This window comes from Culex quinquefasciatus, chromosome 1 (assembly GCF_015732765.1).
Source record: "Culex quinquefasciatus strain JHB chromosome 1, VPISU_Cqui_1.0_pri_paternal, whole genome shotgun sequence".
Taxonomy (NCBI): domain Eukaryota; kingdom Metazoa; phylum Arthropoda; class Insecta; order Diptera; family Culicidae; genus Culex; species Culex quinquefasciatus.
This window is the reverse complement of record NC_051861.1, coordinates 45,353,103-45,366,667: the sequence shown is the minus strand read 5'-3', so window position 1 is coordinate 45,366,667 and position 13,565 is coordinate 45,353,103. Positions and strand designations below refer to the sequence as shown.

General features: G+C 36.8%; 1 protein-coding gene across 1 annotated transcript in view; it reads left to right on the top strand.

Annotated features, from left to right (window-relative positions):
* Positions 1–1,474: 1,474 nt before the first annotated feature.
* The window catches only part of LOC6041371 (homeotic protein empty spiracles), a 60,323-nt gene continuing 48,232 nt past the window's right edge, over positions 1,475–13,565 (top strand). Inside the window, exon 1 of the mRNA XM_038249245.1 lies at positions 1,475–3,006. Within this exon, the coding sequence (XP_038105173.1) occupies positions 2,172–3,006 (835 nt within the window). The 5' untranslated portion in view covers positions 1,475–2,171. The remainder of the gene's footprint in view (positions 3,007–13,565) is intronic.

The following is a 13,565-nucleotide window of genomic DNA, read 5'->3' as shown; positions in this document are numbered from 1 at the left end:
AGCAAAACCCTTATGTTCACATATTATTTTTTGTAATTGTCTGCTCTTCAATTTTGTAGAACATTGTTTCGCTCTATAAAAACCCTGCAAAATTAGAAAAAAATGAAATTTTAAAATGAAACATTTTGTTCTAATGAAAAAATTACCCTTGGCGTCATCCATAAAGTATGTCACACTAAAATCGACCGAAATTAACCCCCCCCCCCTGTCTCCCCCTTTGTCACACTTTTCAGGCTTCAAAACAAGTCTTTTTTCGAATGTTCGAATACGGTAGGGGTCGTAACCAGGCATGCCAGATTTTGCAGATTTTAGGGGACATCACAAAAACGCAAATGAATTTAACTTCATTAAAAATCAATATTAAAAAAAAAAATCACCAGAATAACTGTAAAACGTTTATCTTTTTTGTGAGCAAATGATTTCAAAAGAAATCAACGATTAAAATATTTAAACAATACGTTTGAGCATTAAGGATGTGCTAAAACATCCGTCACAAAATATAGAAAAATGGAGCTCAGATTCGTGATCAGGCACAAAAAATATCTCAACAAAATTGTAAGGACATCAAAAAAGGGTCGAGGCAACTTCCGATTTCGTGTACTCACGGAGATTTACCCAGTTTCAATTAACCATTTTTTTATCAATTTTGTTTAAATGTTTTATAACACTGATTACTCAACACCCAGAATTTTTTTCGAGAAGAAATTTGTATGATCACGCCTTCCGTTGATTTCCGGAGGTAAATGTTGGCCCCGGTCTAAACTAGAGGTTATGTGGTTAGCTCAGTCCAGGTCGTTTTTCTGGATCTTGTCTCGGTAGAGGCGCTGGTCGGCGGTTGGACTCACAACCCAAAGGACGTCTGTGCGAATCCCAAGGTGGATACACCCGCAGACCGAGTGTATGGTCCTTCCGAAAAGAAACGAGAGGAATGTACTATTTTGCAAGAGTATATACCTCTTACGCTCATAACAACAACAAATCGTGTTCATTCGTTCATTGAAACAGTTCATCCCATTGAGTGGCTTTATAGACAAATGATCGTCACTTAGTCACCAAAACATATGTCGAATATCTTGGGTTATAGTCTCGGTATCGAATCTTTTTTTGTGAAGGGTGAACTTTTTGAAAAATGAACCCATGAGTAAAGTTCTCTCGGTAATTTCGATATTTATCCTCTCCGTCCGGAACTTCTTTACTGACAAACAGTAATCTTTATCCTCGTATGCCGAAGCCTAGTTTTGGGTGTAGGAGATTAGGTGTAAAAAGAGACTAACAATTGCCTCAACAATCAAGTTTTGGGACACCTAGTTTCGAGTAGGAATCTCGCAATCGAGAACGCCAAGGCAATGCCGTATAGCGAAAATTCTGATCTATTTTTATTTTTAATGAGGCAAAATATTTTTATCAGCATTTTCCGATTGACCTGGCAACCCGTCTTCAATCCAGTCCCGGAAAGGGTTTCAAACACCAAGGAAACACAGCTGCAGGCGCTCGGCCAACATCCATGGACAACACAGTTCATCACATCGAGCTTGGTGCTGCCCGGGGTTGAAAGCTCGCTCTCCCCGTTCAACGGCACAACGACAGCAAAGCTTCCAACCAATCACGTTGGTAAAATGTTATGTACCTATGTAAAATTTTATGCTCCTCCCTCTGGGTTTCGAAAAGCTCTTCCAAACTGGAAACACGTGCTCGCTGCTGGTGTTGGTTCCGTCGGGTGTCGCTTGGTATTTGCTTGTGTTGGTGCTGGCCGGGGCAGCCCGTACGGAGCTGGTTTTTATTATGTGCCCGAGCGTCGTTGAACGTGGAACGACGTGGTTTTACGTGCGTGCGCGTGTAAAGTAAAGTGTTAAACGGCCCCGCCGTTGTTGTTGTTGTATCGTTTTGTTTTTGCCGTTCCGGCCGTCGCGCGGCTGTGGGTGCCAATCGAAGCATGAACACAAACAACACCCGGGAACAAATTAAGCTGTTTGGAGCGCCAGCTTGGGCTCTTTTGGGAGGAACTTTAGGCGTTTTCGCGAGTCAAGTGTCGGGTTCTAGGTGTAAACATATTGTGGCGCCCAAGCAAAAGTGTCAATTATGAAATGTGAGCGTGGAAAGGAAAAACAAATTGAATAGTGAATAGAAATTACTCACAGACCTCAAAGAAATAGTTTCGTAAAGGTTGCAAAATGATGCCACTGGCTCCGACTTCCGTGATGGCGCTTCCTACGCCAAAGCCTCGGATAGGGTTTAGCATAGAGTCCATCGTCGGGAACCGTATTACGAAATCGCCGCCGCACTTTTCTCCAAACAGTGAAAGCTCGGAACGGCCGCTGAGTCCGCTCAGCGACAGCAGCTATCCGCCGGACCTCCCTAACAACCTCTCCACTAATCCGGTGGACCTCCAGCGAGTCCTGCGACTTCCGCCCAACTGCTCCCCCAGTGATTACAGTACTCGCCTGCAACGGTTACAACAAAGTTCCTCACCTCCGATCGACCTGAACCGATCCAGTCGATACCCGGAGTCTCCACAAAGCCAAGACCTAACCCGACTGGACACCAGTCGGAGTCCTTCACCACCTCAAACCCGACTAACCCCAGATGACGTAATACGGGACCGTCGCTCGTCACGAAGTCCTTCTCCTCAATCCCAACCGCCGCCAGCCAAAGGCCCCATCGTAGTTCCTGGGATCCCTGCCGGTCTCGTCCGACCATTCCCCATAAATCCCCCACAATCGCTAGATAACCTCCCGAAACCGCCCGGAATGCCCGGGCCCTTCCTAAACGCCCAAGAAATGGTCCAGGCGGCCCACAACCATCAACACCTACTAGCGGCTCAGTTCCAGGCGGCGGCCGCCCTTGCCCACGTCCAGGCTGGCCAAGGATTTCCACCGGGTGGCGGTGGGCCACATCCGCACATGCTGCACCCGAACCACCCGAACATTCCGCGTGACAGCTACCCGTTGTACCCGTGGCTACTGAGCCGTCACGGTCGCCATGTGTTCCCGCCACGGTTTCCTGGAAGTAAGTCAGCCTCTTTTTTATGGCCACTTTACGGTTTAGGTTTATTTTTTATTGTTTTGTGAGTATCGTCGAGTGCCGGGCGGTGAGCCAAGATCGTTTATGGACGAGTAGCACAACAATGCGCTGGAGTATGTGTGTGGTTTGAAAAATAACGCAATTTGTGAAACAAAACAACCGACGATATGCTAATTACAAGACAAATTGTAGACTGTATTGTTAAGCGCTCTCGAAAATAATGTTTTCTTAGTTGTTTGGTAATCTTAGGTATTAGGTAATCTTTTATCGGAAATCCAAACAACAATGCCAAAGCTTGATAAAATTATAAATTCCTCAATCTAAGAACTACAAACTTTGTGTGGTTATCTACAATCTATTGAGCAGTTCTCTCAGATTTCGACCATTCGATTTTTTTTTGTATTTTTTAATCAGACTGAAACTTTTTTGGTGCCTTTGGTAGAACTTAGAAAACATCAATTTTCCTGTTTTCAATCACTTGCATGGCAATATCTCAGCAACTACGGGTCGTATCAACAAAGTTCAAAAAACAAAATATATATAATTTTTCTCAACTTTTCAATAATATTTTTTTCAAAGGTGGGCAAACATGAGCATTAATTTAAAAAAAATAAAAACTTCGACTATTTTCAAAAAAGTTACCTATAAATGGCTTTAACTTGAAAACGGTGCACTTTATCAAAATTTCACTAAAGTACTTTTTGATTGCAAATTTGATTTTACATCGAAAAATGAAGTTGAAATTTTTTTTGCGATCAATATCTCAATCTATTTTTTGAAGAAATCAGTATCGATTCAAAAAATCTTAACTCGGTCAACGATTTTTTGCACAACCTGGAAATTTCTGAAGAGTTGGCTTTTGATGTCCCCTAGAACATATGAAAAAAATAAAAATAGTTTTTTTTTTGCAAATCAAGTTTTAGTGTCAATAAGTTAAATAAAAAATCACAATTTTTTTACCGTGTATCATTTTTTTTTCAGTGTAGTCCTTATCCGTACCTACAACTTTGCCGAAGACACCAAATCGATCAAAAAATTCCTTCAAAAGATACAGATTTTTGAATGTTTATATGGACAAACTTGGAATATTATATGGACAAACTTATGAAGAAAAATGGCTTCTTTGGGCATACCGAAGGCACCAAAAAAGTTTCATCCGGATTCAAAAATACAAAAATAAAAATTCAAAAAAAAAGATCGATTTTGTAGAGAACTGTTCTTCTATTTCTATTGAAATCTGAAATATAATTAATATTTTGCAATCCGGGAAGACATTGATATGATTTTCACATGTCTGGAGTTTTTGCCTTCCTCACCTTACTGAGGAAAGGCTATAAAATCACTCTTAAAATGAACTTCTCAATTAGACCTCCTAGACCCTAGACCTATCGACTCAGAATCAAATTTTTTGATTGAGTTGGTGTCTTCGACAAAGTTGTAGGTATGGATATGGACGACACTGAAAAAAAATGCTACACGGTAAAAAAAATTTTGGTGATTTTTAATTTAACTTTTTGTCACTAAAACTTGATTTGCAAAAAAAGACTATTTTTAATTTTTTTTATTTTTTGATATGTTTTAGAGGACATAAAATGCCAACTTTTCAGAAATTTCCAGAATGGGCAAAAAATCTTTGACCGAGTTATGATTTTTTGAATCAATACTAATTTTTTTCAAAAAATCGAAATATCGGTCGCAAAAATTTTTTAACTTCATTTTTCGACGTAAAATCGAATTTGCAATCAAAAAGTACTTTAGTGATTTTTTGATAAAGGCACCGTTTTCAAGTTATAGCCATTTTTAGGTAACTTTTTTGAAAATAGTCGCAGTTTTTCATTTTTTTAAATTAGTGCCCATGTTTGCCCACCTTTGAAAAAAATATTTTTGAAAAGCTGAGAAAATTCTCTATATTTTGCTTTATTGAACTTTGTTGATGCGACCCATAGTTGCTGAGATATTGCTATGCAAAGGCTAAAAAACAGGAAAATTGATGTTTTCTAAGTCTCACCCAAACAACCCACCATTTTCTAATGTCGATATCTCAGCAACTATAGGTCCGATTTACAATGTTAAAACATGAAACATTCGTGAAATTTTTCGATCTTTTCGAAAAAAATATTTTCAAAAATTTAAAATCAAGACTAACATTTTAAACGGGCCAAACATTCAATATAACGCCCATTTGAAATGTTAGTTTTAGTGACAAAAAGTTAAATAAAAAATCACCAAAATTTTTTTCACCGTGTAGCATTTTTTTTCAGTGTAGTCCATATCCATACCTACAACTTTGCCGAAGACACCAACTCGATCAAAAAATTCCTTCAAAAGATACAGATTTTTTAATTTTCACATATAATTTTTGTATGAACAGCTGCCAAATTTGTATGGAAAATTATATGGACAAACTAATGATGCAAAATGGCTTCTTTGGGCATACCGAAGGCACCAAAAAAGTTTCAGCCGGATTAAAAAATACAAAAATTAAAATTAAAGAAAAAAGACCGATTCCGTAGAGAACTGCTCAGTAGGAATAATGAGTCAAAATTGATAAAGCTCTGAAAAACACCGCCATTTTGTGTCTATTTTGGATAGCACCCTTTAAATTTGAGGAAGGCACCAACCACCTAAGGGTGGATTAAGTAACGTTTTGTTTGTAAAGGCCCAATAAACCAAATTTTCAGTTTTTGCTTTTTTGGTGTTTTTTAACACCCCTGACTCAAGGCCGTTTCAAAATCACCCAAATAGCAAAAAAACTGGAAATTTGGTTTATTGTACCTTTTCAAAAATCCAGAATGTTTTATTTGAATTTTTGTAATCAATTTTAATTCCGGGGTTTCTGACTATCAGTATGACAGTGCGTTTTGCAAATTTCGCAAAAAAATATGCTCAAATAATTTTTTTTATGATTAAAAGGCAGTTTTTTTTTAGATTTTGCTCAGTTTGTTCTACAGGTCGTATCGAGGTGTTCCGATTTGGATGAAACTTTCAGCGTTTGTTTGTCTATATATGAGATGAACTCATGCCAAATAACGTCATGATTTGAAATTCGGACACTTAGTCAGAGCTGAAAATGTCAGGGGTCCTGACGCGAAAATCGGCGACGCATACACGATTTTTTCAGATCCATTCACTGAACCGCAAAACCGTGACATAAACAAACCCGACTCAGTCGTGAGTGCCCTAGCTCACTGAGCAGCTGCAATGCGAGGCAGTAGTCGACCAACGCTCATTCGACGTTGCACGCACACACATAAAGAAACGAGTTTTTACACAAAAAGTTGGTATTTATGCGTGGAAATGTAATTTTGAATATTAGTTATGGTTTTTTTTAAGTGTTTTGCACAGTCTAGAACCATTCAATTGTTCGAAAATAGTCAAAATAGTGTTTAGAGAGGATATTACGAGTCAGTCATACGACACGAATTGAGTGAGTGTAGCTCATTTTTTCACGTCTCTCATTCTCCACCAGCCGACCGGCACGAGTCAGGCGGCAGTAGTTGAACGGACACAGTAGGCTTACAGTCAAATGCTAGCAGTGAACTGACATTTTGGTTTGCTTCATGTGTACGCTGGGTTGGAAACATTTTGCAGGCCTGCACTTAGTACCATATTATTTTTGTTATAGCTGGTAAAAAATCATGTAATAAGTTGGAAATGTAGAAATATCATCAGGATTTAGTATAAACAGTCTTTTTAACAATTTTTCATCAAAATTTGAAAATTAAAATGACATGTTGTGCTTCGAATCCCGGACACTGTTAAAAGCTGATTCGAAATCCGGACACTTTTGCTTCGAATTCCGGACACTCGATTTTGCTTATGAATCGCACAAATTTGGACTGAAATGTTATTGATCCTTGCACTGTAACTTGGATTTGGCCCGCACTTTTCTCTCGCACTTTTGACAACCAAATTTCCAAAAACTAGGCAACCAGCAGTTGTTTATTTACATTTCCAGTCGCAGTTTCCACCAAACTGGACATTCGCACTTTAAAATTGCGATTGGCAGGTGAGCAACATCGGCTCGCTTTGATCATTTTTTGAGAAAATTAAAATTTCCCAAGCCAGTTTGACAAGTCGCAATAGTGCGATCGATAGCAATAATTTAGTGCGAAGTCCAAGTTAGTGAGAATTGCGCAATAGTGAATGGCATTCTTTAGGTCTCAAGTAAGCTGTTAACATCAAAACAATCGATAGTTTATATTAAAATGGCTAGAATTTAAGAAAATCAAAAACATAAATTTCTGTTTTGCCTTTCCGGTGCTTCGGACGCCTTTGAAATATTTCCGTTGAAATGTTTTGCATTTTTGGTAATCTTATAATTTTATTTTATTTAATTGTTTTGGCATTAACTACAGCGTTCAAACAAATCTTAATGAAAGTTGATGTTAGAAATTCTAACTTAGAATACATCAATTAACACAGTTTTGACACTTATATCCAAATAATTGATAAAACAAGTTGAAGTGTCCGGGTTTCGAAGCCTCCAGGAATTCGAATCATGACGTTATGACAAAGAAAAGTGGGGTAAAACGGTTGAAGTTTGAGGTCCATAAACGTGAACAATCTTAAAATTGCTCCCATTTGCGTAAAGCTTGACCAATTCTAATTCTCTTAGTTGCATTCAAAAGGTCTCTTTTTAGATGGTTAAATTAGAATATAAGCTCCCAAGTTAACAGCATTTGAAAATTGTGTAAAATTTAAGTTTCTTTTTATTTTAGTTTCTGTTTCTCAGAATCGAGACGAACAAAATAAAATCACGGAATCGGTTTGATTCGTACTGACTTGCTTCTGACAAACTGCTAAAAGAAGGTGAAAATAGCAAATACTTCGTTATCATTTATTGTTTTGTCCTAGATTAATTTGATAATTTCGAAAGCAAAAACACAGATTTGAGCCAGCTCTCTGTAGGATTTTCTGAGAAAAGTAATCTTGGTTTAATATAGTAAGTTAAGATTTAGATTGCTTGCTCATTAACGTCCCTTTTTAAACAGTTCAGTTCAAAACTAATCATGAGTCAATTTAGAATTTTCTGATTACAGCTTGAAAAAAAAAGTAATTTGCTGTTCGTGCTCCCACCACTCATCCCTTAAGGTGACAACAATAGTGTTTAATTGATGTGAGCACATATCACATAAACGTCACATTTGGCCCAACTGTCAGTTGCTCTCCAAGTTTTTTTTTATCTTTTTCAAGCGAAGAGAACACAAAAAAGCAGATGCACATCTTGCTCAACTACTTATTCCGTTAAAAAAATTGAACGCCATATCAAAATGCATATGTCACACACAGCACATCCCCTCGCAGCAAACAAAACATTGCTCTTCTATTTATCAAAGCATTAACACGCCATTCATACATTATTACCTAAGTTCTTTTTTTTCTGAGTCTATGAGCACTCTCTCCGCTCCTATAACGATCTCATAAAAAAGTTCGCCTGCCCTTTATTCCCCTCGCCCAAAAAAACTCAGCGTGTAAAACGATCTGACACTTTCCATTCTCCGTCCACACGCATGCACATCCTCACGCAGTTTGATTGACTCTCTGGCCACAGCATGATATCAAATCCCTCCGCGCAGAATCCGCTCTCCGTCACACACACACACCCTGGTTCTAGGGGGTCGTCAGCACTCTCTCGCTCCCTCTCCTCAGCGAGGTCCAAGTTTTGATCTCGGGTGTAAATAACAATATTTATTTTTAATTTCCCTTCACTCAGCCCTGCTTCAGCCCATTTTTCTGCTTGTGGCCAAATCCATATTCCAGAGAGCGCGCCAAAGTGCCGTAATCCCTCTTAGCTAGAAATTAGGGATTAATTTTATAATTGGATTTGATTGAATTCGGACGCGCTGAAGACTGACACGACGCAACGGGGAAAATGGCAACGTGGCAGTGACACATGGCCTGGCAGGGTGGGTTTTTGATGGAAATTAGGGGTAGAACGTTTCTTTGGGAAAACAATTAAAGATTTATCAAATTTAGGTCGTTTAAAAGTCTGAATTTCAAAACTAAAAGGGTTTAAAATAAGTTTTGAAAAGGTGAAGAAACAAACGTGGAGAAACCGAAAACTCTTTCAGAACATTATTTACAGAGTTAAAATATGGTGAAAAGTCTCACACCCCGAAAATATTTATCGATCCCGGCATCCCATTCACGAAAACCAATTTATTCGCTAAACGATCGAGCTTGCAAAAAAATATCGCAAAACTTGATTTATCGAACCGCCTCCGGCCAACTTTCAACACCAAGCTGGCTGACCGAAGCGAAATCAACTGCCACCAATCCTTCTGGCCATTACTCATGTCACCATTCCAAACCACCTTCCCCAGCACGCGAGATAATGCGTTCACACGCTGCTAAATTTATGCTATCAATTTAAAAGCTTCTTGTTATCATTTTCGAACATGATTTCCCTTGAGTTTCAAAGGCTCTCTTGAAACCAGTTGATCAGTCCGGATGAACGGGAAATCTACCTCTCTCTAACTCAAACAGCGATTAGTCGCTGCTGGAAATGGATCAAAACTGACAGTTTATAAATAATTATCACACTTCTAGCGGAACAAATAAGCTCGGCTACCGACTGGGCAACTTCTAAGTCTAGCCGGGAAATGAAAGGAAAAACCAGTAGCTTGCATCTCATATCGATTTGCTCGACTTTTTCACTTTTTATGGTGTCTCGCTGCCTATAGGGTAATTGGATTTATTATTGGGACAATTTATTATTTACACACTGAAAATTACCTTTCGGCATTCGTTTGTTAGTCAACAAAAGATCAGTAATCACTCACTCATCACCGAACGAGAGAGCCTAAAAAAATACCATCGCGGCGCTCACTTGGCCTGCGCTACAACAGTTTGACGTCAATTAGAATTTTGCATTGTGGAAATTGCCGTCAAATATGTCTTTGATGTAGTGTAAACAACAAAATGGCAAAATATCATCGATATCGTTGGTTTTAAGCAATTTCTTAAATGATCAAAGCAAAGCCGATCGCAGACTATTTTCAGTGAGCTTCGAGCGACTTAATAAAATCGGTCTCTCTGAACCATTCGCTGTACTACTCGATTGGAATGAGAGGGAGAGCAAAAAGAGAGTATTCAGTAGCGATTGGTGTAGAAGTGGTTATTTTAGCCAAATTCTAACTAATTTAATTTCTTTATAATCATTTGATGTTTGTGTTGATTAACTATTTATTTTATTTGTAAAAAAAACCGTCATGGCATAAGAATGATTCTGTGCTGAGATAAATAGAAACTTCCTATTTTGCCCCATGAAGCTATCTTAAATTATTGTATGAAGTTTGAATTCTTTTCGAAGCAGTTTGCAAAATACGTACATTGTAATCATTTGGAACAACCCATTTCACCACTGTATACCTTCTATTGTGTTTAGGAAATTACGCGATTTGTGTACAATCCTGGTTTAACAATGACGCGGTAGTTACCGGCTTTGATTGCTAATTTCAAAATTCTTTTTTAAAATTTTCAAGATAAATATTAGAATAGGGTTTGATGTAAAATTAGACCCTTTTCACAAGTTTATCTTGAGTTTTAAGATTTTGGTGATATTTTTATCGGAAAGGTCAAAATATTTCACGTAGGTTCAAAATTGTTAACATTAAAAATCGGATTAATAATGCTGAGATATCGGCATTTCAAATTTTAGTGCTATTTTAGTGATAACTTAACATTCCATTTTTCCTGATTCTTTTTACTTTGTGTGGTTGTATTTTCGCAAGAAGCGGTCCACTCTTAATTTTTTTAAGCTATTTTTTTGTAAATTCTGTTAATTCTTTGAATAAAAAATCAGGAAAAGGATAAAGTTTAACAAAACTTCTGTAAAGCATGTTTTGACCTTGCATTCAAAAATTAAGTGATTTTATCGAGCTGTTTATTTCAAAGTTGTTCAAAAATTATGATTTGAAAAAATAATGGCATAATTGCCAAATATTGCTTGCCCTTGCTGGGCCAAGGTTGATAGGTTTGGTCAGGTTTTTGAATGCCGGGCCAAATTTTAAGCTCAAAAGAGCTTGCGGGCCAACTGTACAAAATATATTATTTAAAAATTTAACTAGGTTTTTTTTTATTTAAAATACAAAATAGATCTATTTTTTTCTAATAAATATCAAAATAGATGTTTTTTTATAATATAGATTGTTTTTTTAAATTTCTGTTATTTTTTGAACATTTTCGTTATTTAAAAATAATAGAAAATAAAAAATGACAGTTTCCCATAAGATTTATTGATTTTATTGTTTTAGATATTGGACAAAATAGTATTTAGTTGAATGTACTTGTGTTTTCATAGATATTTTGAAGCTTAATTTATTTTGAAGACATAAAATCTGAACAAATTATGCGACGGCGTAATTTTATCTTTAAATTATTTTCCAAAAATTGGGCCCTACGTAATTTTTTATGTACAACGGTAAAAAACATAATTAAAAACTATTCCTGATCACTTTGTTTTCATTTTCATGCAAAAAATAAATTGACAAGACAACATTTTTTCGATTGATCAACTTTGGTCCTCTTGGAACGAGCTGTCCTATTTGACAGCTCTTTTTCTGTCAAGAAGGGCCGCGAAGTTATTTTTTTTAAATTAAAATTTATATCTTTTCCAGCCGTACAAAGGGTCGTTGTACTCAGGAAAGTAAATTTTATCGTATTGAACAATAATATCAGAAATTTAAGCTAAGTTTAGGACCCAATTAGGCAATAATGGAAAATGTTTAAAAAAAAGTTTTATATTGATTTCAGCTGATTGCATTTAAATTTTCATTGAAAGTTTGAAGTTTTTTGAAAAATATTGTTTGCTCTTATTTTTCGAACCGATTTTAATGGATGGGAGGGTTGGGGTGACAAAAGCTTACGATGTTTACTAGTTTCACTCACATTGAAACGTGTGGAATTGTTTCAATTAGAAAGATTTTTGAACGAAATATTTGTGTTGTAAAATGGGGTTCAAAATATGGATAAATGTTTAGTTTTACATTAGAAAAAAAAAAAAACGTTTAAAATTAACTTTCATTTAGAAAAACAATAACTCACTTTACAAATGGTCAACGGGCCATTTTACATGATCATTCAAAATGGGTCCGCGGGCCACAAAAAGACACCTCGCGGGCCACGTTTGGCCCGCGGGCCATACTTTGTCACCCCTGGGTTTGGTTTTTTGATCCTCTTTTTTCAGTTTCAACAAAATGATTTCTACCATTATTTTATTTTTATTATTTTCGAATTTTATTTGGTCAAGATTCGATTCCATCAAATAAACAATAAATTTATGGAAATGTAAGAAGCATTTACTGATATTGTAAGTGTTGATGTAAAGTGAGCCCAAAAACTAAAAAAAAGTATTTTGATTTATTTTTTTTTTCAGTAATAAGCGTGGTCGGGCCAGAATGCACTGCTGTGATACTCCTTTGTAAATGCAGCGGAGTCATTTAGAAGTGATTCGTGAAAACTGCTTTGACCCGGTGCATTTTTCCCCACGTGGTTGTTACAAATAATTCAAAAATTGCCTTAGATTTTTTTAAATTTATAACAATTTTGAGGTTTTTCAAGACTTTTTTTTCACATGGATGACGTAGACAAACTGTTTTCCCTTAGGGAGTGTATTAGCATATTCCATGCAGGGGAACCAATCGGTCTAGGCTTCATCCATAAAGAACGCCACGCTAAAATCAGCCAAAATTCCCCCCCCTTTGTCACGCTTTTCCTATACTTACAACACGCAATGTCACACTTGCTCATACACCCCCTCTCCGCCTAGAGCGTGACATACTTCATGGATGACGCCCTAGGCGTTTTAAATTTTTGACTTTGTGTAAAATACACAAACATTTTTTGAGTTTTTAATTTTTTATACAAAGTAGGTTTCTTTTTGGGTCAAAATCCGTGCAGATTTGTCGATTTTGTAAAGCAAAATCATATTTTTTTTTTGTGATTTTCGGTTTGAATCACTGATGTTATTTACTTTATTTTTATTTGTGGGTCATTTTGTTCTAAAAATCGACAAATATGAAGCGATTTGGCTGAAAGTGTCACATGGGCCATATCTTGACCCAAAAAGAAGCCTGCTTTGATTGAAAACTAAAAACTCGAAAAAAATTATTATCGGTCTCAGATAAGGTCAAAAAAAAAAAAAAAAAACTTGTGCGATGAATTCACTATGCATGAATTTTGCTCAATTTTCGGCTGTCGTGCTATCTTGTTGCTCGTGCACTATGAGCCAAATTGAGTTAAGAACGCCATTTTCTGCAGCTCATAATGTCTCACCTTTTGGCTTTCACAGATCCACAAAATTCGATTTAAATCATGAGATATTCAATAAAAACCGAAAAACCTCCGTGCATTGTTGTCACTTTTAATATGAAAGAAGTTTCAACCTTTCCGTGCTATCTTGACACATCCTGAAAATTGCTGTGCGACAATTGACCAAAGGGATTTCAGATCAGAACGATCCAAGGAAATTTTTGCACGCTAAGGATGCATTTTACCCCCTCTCTCCCCATTTATTTTCTAATTAAAAACATTCCAAACTG